Source organism: Toxorhynchites rutilus, chromosome 3 (genome assembly GCF_029784135.1).
Source record: "Toxorhynchites rutilus septentrionalis strain SRP chromosome 3, ASM2978413v1, whole genome shotgun sequence".
Classification (NCBI taxonomy): Eukaryota; Metazoa; Arthropoda; class Insecta; order Diptera; family Culicidae; genus Toxorhynchites; species Toxorhynchites rutilus.
Window position 1 is genome coordinate 199,404,533 of NC_073746.1, and position 17,721 is coordinate 199,422,253.

General features: G+C 37.2%; 1 protein-coding gene across 1 annotated transcript in view; it reads right to left on the minus strand.

Moving 5' to 3' along the window:
* The window catches only part of LOC129780181 (homeobox protein unc-4-like), a 124,694-nt gene that overhangs the window by 30,589 nt on the left and 76,384 nt on the right, over nucleotides 1-17,721 (minus strand). Inside the window, exons 2-3 of the mRNA XM_055788186.1 lie at nucleotides 7,808-7,986; nucleotides 131-270 (exon numbers count right to left, since the gene is read on the minus strand). Coding sequence (XP_055644161.1) covers nucleotides 131-270; nucleotides 7,808-7,986 — 319 coding nt within the window. The remainder of the gene's footprint in view (nucleotides 1-130; nucleotides 271-7,807; nucleotides 7,987-17,721) is intronic.

Below are 17,721 nucleotides of genomic sequence, written 5' to 3' on the forward strand. Positions count from 1 at the left end.
CCTAATTCAGGATTGGGAATAATTTATTCTATATATGAGATTAAATTGAACGAAAGCAGTCGATATCAACTCAACGAAGTCAAAACAAAACTAGGACTATGGTTGTAGTAAAACATAATTAAATACATACTTTTCCCTTGCGCGCAGCTCATTGGGCGGAATGGGTTCTCCTGAACAAGACTGAGGGTGAGCATTATGTGCAGGTCTTCCTGGCCCTTTTTTTGTGTGTTCTTTTTTTCTCCACTTCGCTCGACGATTTTGAAACCACACCTGTATGTATAATATATGAATTAATGTGCGTTTAATTATATATAATTGAGAACTGTCGATAGAATTACGGAGGATATCAAAAGAAACTCAAATGATCTATACATTGCTATGTTCTACGAGTTCTCTGAAAAATAGGTTTTATTTTTGGCTAACAAACATAAAGCATTTCATTCGTCATATGTGCGGCCGTAGATCTATTTTTGATGGTTATAATTATTTAATGCATTAATGAAGATTCAAAATGCATCTTCACCTATGAGTATTTCTCCTTCGAGTTGGATGTCGGCTAAAATGCGGTTACCATACTTTTCTACCAACCAGGTGTATTCATCATCAATTGATTATTTTGAATAATTGGATAAGACAATAAATATACTTTCGTAAATAGTTTTAAAATATTAATCGAGGTTATGTTTAGTTAGTAACATATCTTGGAAGAACAAACACCAAGTTTCAGACAAATTGATCTGTTCCAACTCGTTTCATATTCTCCAGACTTGGCTCCCTCGGATTACTATTTGTTCCCAAATTTGAGGAAAAGGCTGGCGGGAAATAGAATTAATTAAAATGAGGATGCAGAAACTAATGACTATTTTCCAGACTCGGACAAATCCTATTGTTCGGAAAGGTTCAACAAACTAGTGCAGAGCTGGACGAAGTGTATAAGTCTAAAAAGAGTTACAGAAGACACGAAAAATGGAAGAGTCGTCGGCAGAAGTGTATTACTCTCAGAGGGATTTCTGATGAGGATAAAACTAACGAAAACAAAATAGGTGGGTGGATCTGACGATGCAAATTCACCAATAGTGAACATTGATAGTTATCACCAAATAAAGAACAGATATGGCGCTTTCTTTTTTTTTAACAGTTTCACGCCAAAGACCACAGTTTTTTGAGCAACAACAGCATCTTGTTAGTTTATTATCAATAAAACATATTTGAATAGATTGGCTCTGTATTTTTCTCTATTTTTACGAGTTTGTCCCAACGTGATAAATAAACCGCATTGACCTCAGACTTGATTTTTTTTTTCTGTGATTCAATCACAGAAAACGTGGTTGAGTACTCAGCCTAAAAAAACAAAAATTTTGAAGTAGGCGATTTATATCTCAACATAGTATCCTTTTAGCTCGATACACTTGACCCAGCGTTGCTCCAACTTCTTTAATCCATCTGAAAAATACGTTTTCTCGAGGTCTGCAAAGTAGGTCTCCGTGGCGGCAACGACCTCCTCATTCGACTCAAATTTCAAGATTGAAAACAAAAAAAATTGCACGTGACCAATTCTGGAGAATATGGTGGATGTGGCAGCAGTTCGTAGTGCAATTTGGCCGTGGCGATGGCGGAATTTCCATTTTTTTTCATTTTTCTAAAATCCGCGGACACATCCGCTTCCACACACGGTAAAAACAAAACTACGGGTCCGATTCGACTGAAATGTTGACAGTAGCCGTTTACGAAAATGTACTACGCGATAAGTAATCTCTCTTATTTTGATTTGAGAGCCATCCAATATAATGACATGATGGAAAATTATATTGGAACGACCATTACGTGCTTCTGCAGGACGGATCACCTTCTTAAATCTGGTTCACAACTGATATCGGGAAAATTTGACCGACTTTTTGGCCAAAGTCATCCTTAGTGGAGAAAGTTTTGCTACTGGCGAATGAAATCAAATCACATACAAAATTCCAGAACGACATTTACTTTCTTGGTGACTCAATAAGCGAAATAAACTCTATCTGCACGCGAACCCACACAAGTTAATGACTTATTATAACTTATTGAATAACTTGGTAATCCCTAAATAACTTTTTGGTGCACAACCTTAACACCTGCTTCGCCACAGCGTCAGTTCAATGCATTGATGCAAGCAATGTTAACTGCTTGGAAAAAGGCTGAATATTTGCCTCAACAGAGATTCATTACTAATACCCTAGCGTAAAAAAATCCCTCCCGTTATCTCCCCTCCATGTTTATATTTATCATTACAAATGGGGTTTCAGGGTAGCGAAGAAGCACTATTTTTACGTACGGGTTATGAAGCACCATTCATTCCATTCTTTGTTTTAAAGAGGCTTTGAAATTTTCAGTTCACACGACTCTATTATGAAGCACGAACGTACGCACACAAATATCAATATATCGATGGCTTGAAGCAATAGCCCATTCATTACTAATACCCTAACGTAAAAAAATCCTTCCCGTTATCTCCCCTCCATGTTTATATTTATAATTACAAATGGGGTTTCAGGGTAGCGAAGAAGCACTATTTTTACGTACGGGTTATGAAGCACCATTCATTCCATTCTTTGTTTTAAAGAGGCTTTGAAATTTTCAGTTCACACGACTCTATTATGAAGCACGCACGTACGCACACAAATATCAATATATCGATGGCTTAAAGCAATAGCCCAGCTTGATTTCCCACACAATTGTGTAGTTCAAAACATTAAGGCAATGGTGTCAGTTTGATGCAATGATTGCAATGCCAGAGACATCAGCGAGTGAGTAATTTGGTCCCATCCACAGCTCAGTCCGAAACGAAGACATGTGATGGCGCAAAACAAGGAAAGACAACCGATGTTTATTGTTTCGTATCTTAAACGATACTGAAAGTGTGCCTTTCCTTCCTTTCCTTGTTGAATTTAAGAGACTTTAAACTTCTTCAGTTCATTATGTCATTCGTCTCTAGCCTTCAAAAGGGCCCTTGAAAAACTCTACTCTTTAGTCATATTACTCCTCTACCCCCATTGCCTTGAGATACTCACGGAGACTTCACATCTTACGATTTCCTCTTCGTTGCTCGTTGATAAGTTGCTCGTTATTGACAGCTCTGTTCGGGAAAGCACACGAATGGACAGAACAAATGTATGAGGGGATGGGAATGCTTCTAATTTTCATCAATTGTAATGTATAGCATATCAAACAAATCTTGCGGAATTTCAGATTCGTTTGGTATGTAAATCGCCAGAATCCGTTTAGGGCAAAAATAGTTATTAACGTTAACTTTGTTTCATAAAAACGTGACTTGTATTCTGATTTGGCACGAAAGACGTAGTTCTACGTCAAAAAAATCTGAATTCTTATGTAAAAAAATCGAAGTTTAAATTCGTATGAGAAAATATTGGACACGGTGTAAGTACGAGATAATGCATCAAAATTGGCCAATAACAAATTTCGTTTCTCCCTTTACTCGTTTCACATATGGCCGATGCCTTAATGTTAATTATTATTAACATAATGGTATCGCATGTGGTTGTTAAAATTGCGTCTCACATTCATATTAATATCACATCAATTCAATATATTTTTGAATTGTTCATCTTTTAACACCGCTCGTAGGAATGCCAGGTTCCAGATGATCGCTAGGCCCGTACTGGCCAATATCAAACGCGAGTTTAAAATTGATTCTCATTGTATGCACATAAAAAGAACGCAGAACTAAACCGAGTTCTTTTAGTTCCCCGATGAGCATATCACAATATATATTTTTACGCTGCTTCATCCATCCATTCTCCACTTGCTGGATTTCACCATAATAGTTTCTTTTTGTTATCTACTTTTGGTATTAGAAACGCTCACTGAAATACCTGTGAGGGAACGAACCAAACCTTCGGACTCCCCGCTGTTTTCACACTCGGTCGATTTAGGAGATTCTAATTTATGTCCGCCGAAAGGTGAAAAAGTAATTAACGCTCCGTATTAGTCAGAATGAAAAAAAAAATGTATATATATTCACAAGTCCTTTATTGATTAACTATTCCATTAAATCTTGTTGATGTCTATTTACACCTTCATTCGCCTCAAAAACTGCTTCGCTATCAGGTTTTTCAATTTGTTCCTCTCTCGTGTTCGGATGCTCGAAATTAATGTCTTACTCACTGCTTGAGCCGCAGACTGGACGGATATTCATAACAAGTCAATTAATTTTGACGAAATGGTTTTTTTGGCTTTATTATGGTACTTTAATTTCCCTCTTAATATGCTGATGGTAGGCAAGAGGATATTCGATGGATCGAATTTTCTTTGGCATATGTGGTTTTTTTATGAACTGTTGTTGATGTTTAGAATTTGTACTCCTGTTTCCAATCGATTCGGAATATTAATTTGCATGCTTGACATTGAAAGCATGGAATTAATTGTAAGATATGTTACACTAATCTATAGGATATATGTGATTGTTTAATTTCGATGAATAAAAATTACACCATCCACACTTTATTGCTTTCAATAAATCGCCGTAGAGGAAATTTGTTTCACATATTTAATTTAATTTGAACAGATTTTTAGCACATTACGCTCTGATTTTTGCCTCTTGCCTATTTATCCAATTTAGTCCTGCCACTACACAGCTATTAAACACCAAAGCAGGTTGCTGGCCTTAATTCCCTCCGGCGTTAGCAAGATTATGGACCGCAAAGGAAGGAAGGAGAAACAGCAACATACGTGATTGTTGTTTTTACAAATATAATCGACTCGCGAGTTGTGAAGAATAAATAAACTAAACGCAACAGCAGGAGCGTAATAATGATCTTTTCAGTTGAGATCATCATGTTTATACGCAAGGGCCTCTTCGAAAACCGAAAATGGAAATTTCAGAGGGAAAACTCCGTCAATAGGGATTTAAGTAATAATAATATTGTTGTTATGCTGGATTATTACATTTTCTGGTATAAGGTTTTTGACTTTTCCAACAGACCAGCAAACGACAGATTTTATTGTAGCATAACACTGCGGACTGCGGGGCGATATGGATGTAACCGCACCCCTCGTGTTCTATTTGCCTTTTTCCCCCTATAATAGGATACTATTCATACCGAATTACAAAGGCGGCATGACGGTGGTAGCGATTGTGAACAAATAGCCCTCGATGCATATCACCAGACCCTTCTTTTATATGTTGAATTATTTCTTGTTATCAATCGTGCTTGAAAAATATGTAACAGATGTATATATAGAAAATATACATAACAATTACATATCACAAGAATATGCATAATAATAAATACATAGAAGAACAAAGTTGGGAAATTTTTAAACAATTTTATATGATTACAACTAAGTTCCGATTTCACATACAACAAGTGTGGCTATTAAGTTACGGTACTGCCGTTGTAAAACTCTTTTTGCGACATAATGAGAGTGCAATTCCAAATGAAATCGTTTTAAAAATGCAGATTTAAAAACATGTATTTTTGATTCGAATGAAAGTTTGTATTCCGTTTGGGTTGGAGGAAATATGAGTTTTCCACAGCATTTGGGAATTTTTTGACTCAAATGTAACTTTTGAAAAGGGCGTATCGATTTTAGTATGAGAAATTTTTGATAATTTATATGTCAGAGACTATGAATCCTACCGAAATAGTGTCTTAGAAAATCTTATAGAGTATTGATGTTTAAAAGTGAAAAAAATATGCACTGAAAAAATAAATTAGTACTCTTTTCTTATTTACTTAAAAATTAATAAACGGCATAATTCGCAAATTTTCAAGCATTTGTCTAAATGGATGTTGCATCCTATTAACTTAAGTTTCTCAATCTCAACTGACACGGTTAAGAAACGTTTTTCAGATGATCGTTCCTCGCCATTTTCCGGAAACGGTCTACAATACTAGAAAATTTTGTTGTAGTCCATTTGGTGTTATTCGCTCCATAAGGAAGATTGTTCGACTGATGAACGATATTTGAATCTGAGTAACTTCATATACATATGGGATTGGGATGTTAATTCTACTTTGAAAACTGTTCATGTAATGATTATGTAGCACGAATAATATTTAAAAAGTTTGTATTTTATTAAAAAAGATTTTTTAATATCGATACGTTTTCTATTAACCCACATGTCTTCGAATGTTTTCTAAAGTAACTGAACATTTATTTTTACCTTAATGATGTATTTGGAAAAGTTGTTGAAAACTATAAGCAAATTCATAAAATTCCATGAACATGACGATATAAAACCACAAACATATTAAAAGGGCCTATTTACTATAAAAAAAGACAATACATTAGAAATATTTTTTAAATATCTCGAGAATCCATGCATTTAGAAGAAGATTGATAAAGAGCTTTTTTGTTTAAAATTATATCAGGATTTATAATTTGTGGTTAAAAATGATTGTTAACATTTAACAATTTTCATTCAATGTTCCACAAAGTTTGTCAAAAACAGTTTTACTATCTTGGACTAATTTTTTATATTTTCTAAGTGACTTCTCTTGTGCTCCCTTGGCCGAGTGGTTAGCGTCATAAATAACATGCCGGGTGTTCGGGTTCGATTCCCGTTCTGGTCGGGGGAATTTTTCGTCAAAGTAATTTCCTCCGACTTGCACTGTGATCACGCGTATTCTAGAGCTTGCCACTCAGAATGCATTCAAGGCGTGTTATTTGGCATAAAAATCTCAACTAAGTACTAATAAAAATGACGCAAGTAATACTACGTTGAGACGGTGAAGTTCCTCTAGGAACGTTAGTGCCATTGAATAAGAAGAAGAAGTGACTTCTATTTTATATGAAAAAAAATCAATATTTTAGATATTGCAAATTAAAACTTTTTTTGTAAATAAAAAAGAGTACTAATTTTTCTCGCGCCTCAACATCAATACTCTATAACTCCTTCGAAGACACTATTTCGATACGACTCATAACAGTTCGGCTGAAAAGTTCTTAAGGTTGACTTCTAGATGGCGCCTCTTACAAAAATCTACTTGACTATCACAAAGCACCATCTTTCAATGGATCCGTGTCAAAATTTGACAGCAATCGGTCGATTGGTTAGTGAGTTACAACATTGAGAGTAAAGCAACTTTTGTCATTGTGAAAAAAATGGAAAAATCCGAATTTCATGTATTGATGGCAAAGTTGCATGAATTTGGCTTCGAATTGCTTCCGCATCCACCGTATTCTCCAAATCTGCCCCCAGCGACTATTTTCTGTTCGCAGACCTGAAGAGAATGCTCGCTGACAAGGAATTTATGATCGATGATGAAGTGATCACCGAAACTGAGGCCTATTTTGAGGAAAACCCGAAAGAGTACTTTAAAAATGGTATCGAAAAGTTACAAGATCGCTATAATCGCTGTATCGCCCTCGAAGGAAATTGTGTAGAAAAATAAAATTGAATTTTGCAAAAAAATAGTTTTAGTGTGTTACCTTATAAACTTTTCAGCCGAACTGTTAGTTTTTGAGATATAAATTATCAAAGATTTCTCTTACAAAAATCGATACGCCCTTTTCAAAAGTTATACTTGAGTAAAAAAAATCCCAATTGCTGTTGAAAACTCATATTTCCTACAACCAAAACGGAATACAAACTTTGATTCTAATCAAAAATACTCTGATATGATTTGTAAGCCGAATCACCCGAATGGAGTGTACTCTGAGCGGAAAGCTCAACGACACGGAAAAAAATCGAACCCGAGCTTCCCACTATATGTGTGGTGCTGACCAACTATTTCAGTTCTCCTTTAAAATATGACAACTAACTTATAACAAACATAAAACTACATATATTTTTAGTGTGTTTCATTACCGCAACTCTGCTCTCCTTCAAATCAAGTCTCATTGCTAAGGCTTCCCTCATAAATACATCCGGGTAATGGCTGGCAGAAAAAGCTCTTTCCAGTTCTTCCAACTGCCATGAGTTGAAATTCGTCCTCGATCTTCTGCGCTTCGATGAACTGCATTCATCGTCCCCGTCAGCCGCTGATCCTAAAAGTATAAAACATAATCATTATTACGCATTTACACATCTACATGTTTTCGCACAAAAAGGAATTTCGCAGAATTCATAATTGATTATGGTCCCGGCTCATACCTCTGGAAAGGTCTGAGGTGGACGATTCATCTTGAAAATAATCTTCGAGATAATTATATGGGAAGGTATTATTGGTTATCAGCTATTTATTCGCAATAAAATTTTCGCTGCGCTAGGCCATTGACGATTTGATAATGATATCGTTTTCCAAGGATCAAACGAACCCAAACTAAATTCTAACTGACTCATCATTTAACCCAAGAATACTTCCAATCCGGAAAGTTCCTTAACCGATTGGAATATCAGCAAATTATCATGTGTTCAAATTTGTTCTCATTTTAGGAAAAATGTCTTCCTAAAATACAATGAATATCAGGTACACAAGCATGAGACCGGGTTCTTCGAAGAAAACACACTTTTATTGCATTAAAATGAAAAACTTTTAAAAAACAAACCATTCATCAAGTCATTTTACCTCATTTTAGCAGGAATTGAAGCGCTACTCAGCAAATGTAGTCACACGTGAAAGAACCTCCCAACCAAATGTCTCAATCGTTCAATTGACCGATTTTACATCTGAATCTTGTTCATAGTCTTCCGTTTATAGCGATTTGGCCGAGCCACCTATGTTGATGTTGTTGTTCCCCGATCTTGTCCAAGATTTTTGATGTTGAAAACTCTAGTAAGAATCGTCTTTTCATCGCCAGTCACAATTCGATGGAGAGATGACTTCCTTTTGTACCTGGCGAGCAGCATTTCATATGTACAGGGTCTTTCAGGTTGAACGCTCACGCGACCAAGTCGAATTGAATTGAATAGCGTTAACGTTCCCCATGGAACTTTTGCCGTCTCAACGTATGCATTAACTAGCGTCATTTATTAATACTTAGCTGAGATTTCTTAAGCCAAATAACACGCCTTGAATGTATTCCGAGGGGCAAGCTCTTGAATACACGTGACCACAGTGCAAGTCGAAGGAAATTTCTTTGACGAAAAATCCCCCAGTCAGAACGGGAATCGAACCCGAACACCCGGCATGATAATGTGAGACGCTAACCACTCGGCCACGGTCGAATAGCTCCTTCTAATTTTTTTTCGCTCCGTCGATGGTAACATTGCATTCCCCACTTCGGGACGATAATATTCGGCTACTCGTTCAGTCTGATCGGATGTTTTTTAGTATCAAGATGTACTATTTACAAGAACGTGTATTTTTAGTGAAATCGCCTTACTCGAGCAACCGCAGCCTTAATGAAACTTTGTCCTCTTATGGTAAGAATTTCAAAATTTCTCGTGTCGTAAATGGCCCGAAAAAAGTGTGATCTTATGTTTTGTGAAGAAGTTTGAGGAATCCGGTAGTGTTCTCGATAACAAGGCTGGCAAATGTGGCGCCAAACGAACCGCGCGCACGCCGCAGAAAATCGAGCAGTTGCAGCAAAGCGCCCGCGTCAATCCCCGCACCAGTCTCACTCGTTTAGCTCAGGAGATCGGGGGGTCCTCTGGGGGTATGTGAAGGACCGTTGCTATGTTAATAAGCCACCAAATTTGTAGGAACTTAAAGAAGAAATAACTCGGATTTTCAACTGCATCGAAGTCGTAATATTAGAGTTGTGCATGAAGAATTTTGTTTACCGTTTAAAACGCGTTAACGAAAAAGGGGTGGTCACATCGAAAATGTCCTAAAATAAGCTTTATTTTCGTTTTTTAAAAATAAAAATCGGTTCACTTTTGTAGAAGTTATTAAAATTTGTTGCGTGAGCGTTTAATCTGAAAGACCTTGTTTTTTTTCTTGTTTTTATGCTGTCTTTCAACCAGGTCATGAGGAACTCATTTTCCGATCTTCTGGATATTTCCCATGATCTTTAAACGTACAGAAATGGCTCCTCGAGACACATTCTCAATCGATCAGCGCGTTCTTGTTGCGTTCGAGATCATCTTCTCTTGAAAGTGCTTGCAGTTTACCGTCCTCGAACTTTTTTGTAAGTTTTCCATGTTCTTCGTTTCTTATGTCAAAATGACGATTTTAAATGGGTGCCGCGTTTGCTGACCGTCGACCAAAAATAGCAGCGCGTTGATGATTCAACAGACGGTTTGGCATTGTTTAAGCGTAATCGAGTAGATAATTTGTCCAATGGATGAAACATGGATCCATTACCAAACTCCTAAGTCCAATAGGCAATCTGTACTGAGTCATATTTCGAAGACTTAGACGTTTCGTACTACAGAAAGGGAATCGAAATGTTGGAAACTCGCTTTACCAAGTGTATTGCCCTCGAAGGAAACTATGTTGAGGAATAAATACAGCTTTGCCCAAAAAACTATTGTTTTCATTGAAAATCCCGGGCCTTTTCGCCCACCGTAGCTCCGACTAGCATGACATATTTCATACATCTCACCGCTATGAGAGAATTTTGATTGCGGCTGTGTTACCCTAAAAGTCAAAGCGATCCGGGAACTTACAATGAGATTTGCTATATCATCGCACAATAGTTCAGGAGGTGCATTTAAGTGAAAATTAGAATTTAGAGCTTATTCTGTAGACAAAAGTTGTTACATATAATAAAGCGCTTATTTTTATGTTATTAAAAATAGGGTTACCAAAATTGTCGATGAAATAAAAAATAGAACTTTCTTATCTTTATATATAGAAGTAAACATAGTCCAACAATGTTGTAGTCCCAGCAATTTGAAACAACTTTGTAGAACAAAGTTTTTTTTTCTATCTCTTGAAATAACTGATGTAGCGCTTTTTTTCTAAGTTGCGTTAGGTTTACCATGAAAAAACTGTTTTTACTCTAACTTTTATATTTCAAATTCTACATGCAAACTGTTTTCGAAAGACTTTTAGCATGCTAATACAAACATTTTGAGATGCAAAATTTGTCAATATGATTCAAAGTAATTGATACTTCTTCCAAAAAATACGCTCTGCTCTCTTCATTCGTTTGTCATTCGTTCTGGGGCAAACATAAACTATGTTTATTGGCGGCATTTGAAAGAGCATATTCCACTCTACAAAATGTAAGATTTGAAAGATTTTTTGATATTTTTTGTATTTGAGTAAATCAAAATTGCCCAAAATCCCAAAATGCTCTCATACTTGTTTATGTGTGCCTGAAACTATGTAAACAAGTATTGATAAGTTAAATAAAACATCACAACTACTAATAAAAGCAGCTTAATTGTCAACAGGCAAGTTATTGCCACGCGAAGGTTTTTGTGAAATTTCAAAAGGAAAAAAAGTCGAAACATCTTGTGTGCCATCAAATTAACTGAAATGGAATGCAATTATCAAGGTAAGTAGAGAATATTTTAATGGAAAAATGGCTTGGTTCTAACTCTTGAAAACAGGCTAGTTGAATCTGCAAATAAATAAAAAACGATGACATCAAAATTGAAACTCGAGATATCGTTTCAAAAAAAAACTTTGCCGACTTCCGCTGTCTAACTACCATAGAATTACTGTAAAGTATGTCCTCTTTGAGGACATATATGACTTGGGTGCAGTATCCTGCAATTCTAGAAAATATTCAATTATTTGTAGGTCAGGCCAATCGCTTCTTAATCATCAAATTTCTCAAATGAAAATACAACAGATGAATTCTTATTCTTGATTGATATGGTGCCCATCAAACTAATTGACATTGAAACAGGAGTAAACTTGTGGCAAAATTCAATCCTGAAGAGTAACTTCTAATACATACTTTTCACTTTTAACAAACAAAGACACTTATGTGTGATAATGCGTATCCGAAATGATCAGAAAATTGTGCGAAACGATTAGATGAACAATGATTTTATAGCTTGAGAAACTTATGCGATTACTCAAACGATATGATATTTATGCAAACATTAGTTCTGATACTTATGAACAATTTTTTCCATCACACTAAAGTGTCACAAGTGTCACACATACCTATGTATTCAACGCACTATGCGCCGTTTAGAAAATCTAGTCGTCAGGATCGCCAAAATTAATATAAATGCATAGAATATAAATCAGCGGAAAACATCAAGTCTCTACCATTTGGCACCTGTGTATTTTAGTGTAGAGCCACGAATTTCGAACGTTTTTCGAGCTCCAAATAAAACGAAGAATCCTTCTACCATTAATTATTTTATTATTTGCTTAATAATTTGCAAATTGCAAATAAATTAACAAAAAAATAAACGTAAAAAATAGAGCCATGGCATACTATTATATATTTCAGCCCTTCTGGTTATCTGAAACAAAACCAGGGATCGAAATGCTCGCTTTCTTGAGAAGAAAAACATCCGTTTTCACCCACTGTGGAAAATAGTTGAGAATATGAGAAACGAGGAAATGTTATCCGCTAACTTCGTTTCACGAGAGAAACGCAATACCGATTTTTCTTTTTCGGCGAGTTACGATTAGCCGAAAATGGTTTTGTTCTCAGAATGTTGTTTGTTCTTTCTTACACGCCAACACCGGTTCTCAATTGACAGATTAAGTGCGCTACACATACAACGTCCCGTCACCGTGAAGTCAACGTGAAGGAATGAAATGTCAAATATTCTTCCATGGAAATCGTATGATAGATAGCATTCACATACACAATCAACGGCAACTTTGACGCTACTTGACGGCAAAATAGGTCCAAGAGAATAGTTGACGGGACGGTGACGGTGACGCTGTATGTGTAGCGCACTTTAAGGTAAACAGACTAACGTTGGTCAAGTGAACTTTGATTTTTCGCTCCTTGTTTCATTTCCCCACTAAATGAGAAACGAAAAAGCATTTTCGTTGGACCTCAGATAGAGAGATTTCTCCCACGTTCCTCTCCCTGAAAAAGAATTTTTCGATGAAAAGGAAGAGTCGAAAATCTGAACATTGTATAACTTACCGAAAACTAGATTGATTGATAAAATTACTTATCTCGCAGTTGAACGAGAATTTTGATCTCTGAACAAAACAAAAATCGATGGATTCTCAATAAGTAAAGAGGTTGCTATGTTATGAATCTCGGACAAGTCACAAAGGGTTTTTTTGAAAAAATGGGTACCGGTAAATAAACAAATTCTTGGCACGTTATGATGATTCCAATTTTTTTAAACGGTGAAATTGAAAAAAAAAGTTTGTTGGTTCATGCGATAGAGAGGTGTACAGTGCATTCCTTTTTTAATGACATCGAAGGGAGGTCATAATAAGCGGGCGTTTTGTGAAAAAATCGTTTTTTATGTAAATATGTACTTATGCATGTAAAGAAGTCATTATATCCGACTTCATTACAAAGATTTTTTTATTAAAACTAAACTTCGTTGTGTAATTACGTAATAATAGACGGTAGGCCAATATAAGCGCAGTCATAATAAACGAATTCTACTGTAGAAAGGTGTGCTGATATCGAATTCGAAATAAATCGTTTCAGTAGAACTTCAGATACGTATACGTTAGAAAAAATTGTTTCGGAAAAAAACGCGTTTAAAGTTTTGAGTTAAGATCATATCAGTTTAATTATGACTTCACTTAGAAGCTACAACTGGATAAAAAACGAAAATTTAACTTTTTCAAATTTCTGAACCAGAGCACGCCCTTTAAACCTTTAAAGCCTGACGATGTAATCGAGACCTCTCACGCCAAAGGTCACGAGTTCAATTCTCATTACCGACATTCTTCCAAAAATTGAATTAAAAGTGACGAACCAAAAGTGTTGAAAGTCACTATAATACAGAAAAAATAGATGTAATCGAAAGACGCGGCGAAAGCAGCATACCAAAACAAAAGAAACGGGTTAGTTTGTGGAATGAAGACTGTAAAGAAAAACAATACCTGGGCCCTGTTGCATAATCGAAATTTCATTATCCTGTTGCATAATGAATTTAGAAGTACAAATCTACATGTCTAGTTGTTTACACTAATATTATTAGTGTTCAGGGTTGCCACATATACAGAATATTCTGTATTTTATAGATTTTTCGTCAAATTTAAAATACAAAATCTGTATATACAGAATTAAAGATTTTCAGCGAAAATACAGAATTTACAGATTTTTTCAAAATTCAATTTCAAATATTAAATTAGTTACAGTGCATACATAGATACCTTGATTTATAAAAATGTTGGACACAACGCAAATAGATGGTTTTCGTTGGAGGCAATTGTTAAGCGAAATCTTGAGCGATTTGAAAAGCTTAAACTATTGTTTTCGTTCCAAGTTAAGTATGACCATAACAATCTGCCAACGATCCTATGTTTAAACCAAAAGATTGTTCTCAATTTTGCGAACTGAGAAAAGAATTTTAATATATAATTAGAATAATGAGACAAAAATGTTATTGTTGATCATGTTGGGTAACTTATGTTTGAGAGCTACGTGCAACGATTCGCTGATGCTGAGCTTGATGTGCAAGATTTCAAAAAAGTCTGAGTATTTTTACGTTGGTATTGATGCGCAGAAGCCGAAAAAGGATTGGATACAGTTAGGAAGCTGACCTCGATCTGTCGTGACTCTTCAACCTTTCTATATTGAACTCGTGTAACAGATTTCAAACCGATTTGATTACAGCGATCCTGTTTTTTTTTTTTATCCAAAATATATATTTTTATTAAGGCTCATATGGCGTCAGCCTAACGGGGCCGGGAGTTCAATTTTTCTACAATGTTTGCTTACAACTATGTTAGTAATATGTAACCGATTACTCGCGGTTGGCTCGAGGTTAGTATTACAAGTGTTCTCATAATTGGTATGTTGCAGTCTTCGATGCTCTGTACGTGTGCCCGACACGGGATACTTCCTATTGGGATGCAGCTGACCATTAATCAGCAACGCCCCCCTAGTCTGTACCCCATATCTAGCGTGGTGCGTCTTTCTCGACTCGAGGAATCCAGGATAGAATGGTCACTAGCCGGCGCAATCATCAGCTCGTGTAGAGTTGTCATAAGCGGTACAACCTTTGGCTCTTGTTGAATGATCAGTGGACTGCACAACCTTTGGCCCGTGTATCTGTAAAGAGTGTGTGTATGTATTGCCGCGACTAAGTAAAAGTTTATCGTTTGGATAGGAGGGATATGAAACGGGGACACAACGAAGGAAACATCATTAAACGTTGACATCGGCGTTTCTGAGGAACAGGTATAGATGAAGCAGAAGATCAGGATCACGGCTACCTAAGATATCCCGGACGGGGATATCCGATTGTCTGCCTTGTGCTCTCAGTACTCTAGAGAGCTGAGAGCGAGCAGCATGGAACCGGATACACGACCAGACAACATGCTCGATGTCGTGGTAGCCATCGCCAGATTGTTTGCTACGAGCCCAATGCGATAGAGATGCGCGTTTAGGTTGTAGTGATTGGACATAAGCCGAGATATCACGCGAATGAAATCACGACCTACATTCAATCCCTTGAACCATGCACTCGTCGAGACCTTAGGGATAATCGTGTGTAACCAACGACCGAACTCATCTTCACTCCACATGCGCTGCCAACTTACGAGCGTATTCTGACGAGGAATGTGGAAAAATTCATTATAAGCAATTTGCCTTTCAAAAAGTGTGCCTTCTGAAGCGCCCACCTTAGCTAGCGAGTCCGCTTTCTCATTCCCCGGTATCGAGCAATGAGAGGGAACCCATGCTAAGGTAATCTTGAATAATTTTTCGACCAAAACACTCAATAGTTGTCTTATTCTTGTTAGGAAATAAGATGAGCATTTATCAACTTTCATTGAGCGGATTGCCTCTATTGAGCTGAGACTGTCTGAAAAAATAAAATAGTGGTCGATGGGCAATGTTTCAATGATCCCTAATGCGTAATATATCGCACCCAGTTCAGCGACATACACGGAACAAGGATCTTTGAGTTTGAAAGAGGCACTGGAATTTTCATTGAAGATGCCGAAGCCAGTGGACCCGTTTATGAATGAACCGTCAGTAAAGAACATTTTATCAGATGTAACTTTCCCATATTCTGCCGAAAATATCGGCGGAATAGAATCGGAGCGTAGGTGATTTGGGATTCCATGGATTTTTTGTCGCATGGACAGATAAAAAATGACAGAGGAATTGCAGAAGTATGGGAAGCAAACTTGGTTGGAGATGCCTGGTGAAGGGTGCACGTCGTGGGTAAGGTACTCATGGTATAAAGACATAAAACTTGACTGAGGAGTCAGTTGGAGTAGATTTTCGAAGTTATCAATCACCAATGGATTCATGATCTTGCAACGGATGAGATATCTGTAGGATAATTCTGTGAACCGAAGAGTAAGCGGGGGTACTCCTGCCAAAACTTCGAGACTCGTCGTATGTGTCGAATGCAAACACCCCATGGCTATACGCAAGCAACGATATTGTATTCTCTCCAGCTTGAGAATATGAATCCTGGCAGCTGATCGGAAGCAAAAACTGCCATATTCTAACACTGATAATATCGTTGTTTTGTACAACTGAATGAGGTCTCCTGGATGGGCACCCCACCATGTTCCGGTAATTGTTTGGAGAAAATTGATTCTTTGCTGGCATTTCTGTTTCAAATACGCAATGTGTCTCCCCCAGGTACACTTAGAATCAAAATATACACCCAGGTATTTGAAAAACATAGAGTGTTGAATCGTTTTGCCGGATAGGTGAAGCTGGAATTGGGCGGGTTCGTGCTTCCTAGAAAAAACGACCATTTCAGTTTTCTCCGTAGAGAATTCGATACCCAGCTTGAGAGCCCACGTGAACAGATTGTTCAGGGTATCTTGCAACGACTTTTGCAGAACGACGGGATTAGTACCCGTGATGGAAATAACTCCATCGTCTGCAAGTTGTCTCAACGTGCAGTCTCTAGTTAGACAATCATCCATATCATTGACGTAAAAACTGTACAAGAGGGGGCTTAGGCAGGAGCCTTGTGGTAGGCCCATAAAACTGTAACGAGAAGATTTCGAGCTGCCATGAGAGAAAATCATGTGCTTTTCTGACAGTAAATTGTACAGGAAATTATTGAGAATTGGTGAAAGTCCACGATTATGAAGCTTCTCTGAGAGAATTTCCATGGAAACTGAATCAAATGCCCCTTTGATATCGAGAAAAACGGAAGCCATTTGTTCTTTGCGAGCAAATGCGATTTGGATTTCAGAAGATAGCAGCGCGAGACAATCATTTGTCCCTTTACCTCGGCGGAAGCCAAACTGCGTATTTGACAGCAAATTGTTCGTTTCGACCCACTTGTCCAAACGAAGTAGAATCATTTTCTCTAACAATTTACGAATACAGGATAACATTGAAATCGGCCTATACGAGTTGTGATCGCTAGCCGGCTTGTTGGGTTTCCGTATGGCTATCACTCTCACTTGTCTCCAGTCATGCGGGACAATATTCAGCTCCAGTTGAACAAGTTCAGCAAACGCTGTTTTGCCAAGTCGGGAAGATTCTTCAACAAGTTGAATTTAATCTTGTCCGACCCCGGAGCTGAATTGTTACATGAGAGAAGGGCAATTGAGAATTCCACCATCGAAAAATTCTCATAATCGCTTTGAAGTGGAATGTCGCGTACAACGTTTTGTGCAGGAACGGTGTCGGGACAAACCTTCCTTGCAAAGTTAAAAATCCAACGGTCAGAGTATTCCTCACTTTCGTTTGTATGGTTCCAGCCACGCATTTTCCTAGCCGTATTCCAAAGAGTGCTCATAGCGGTCTCCCTTGACAAACCATTGACGAACTTCCGCCAATATCCACGCTTTTTTG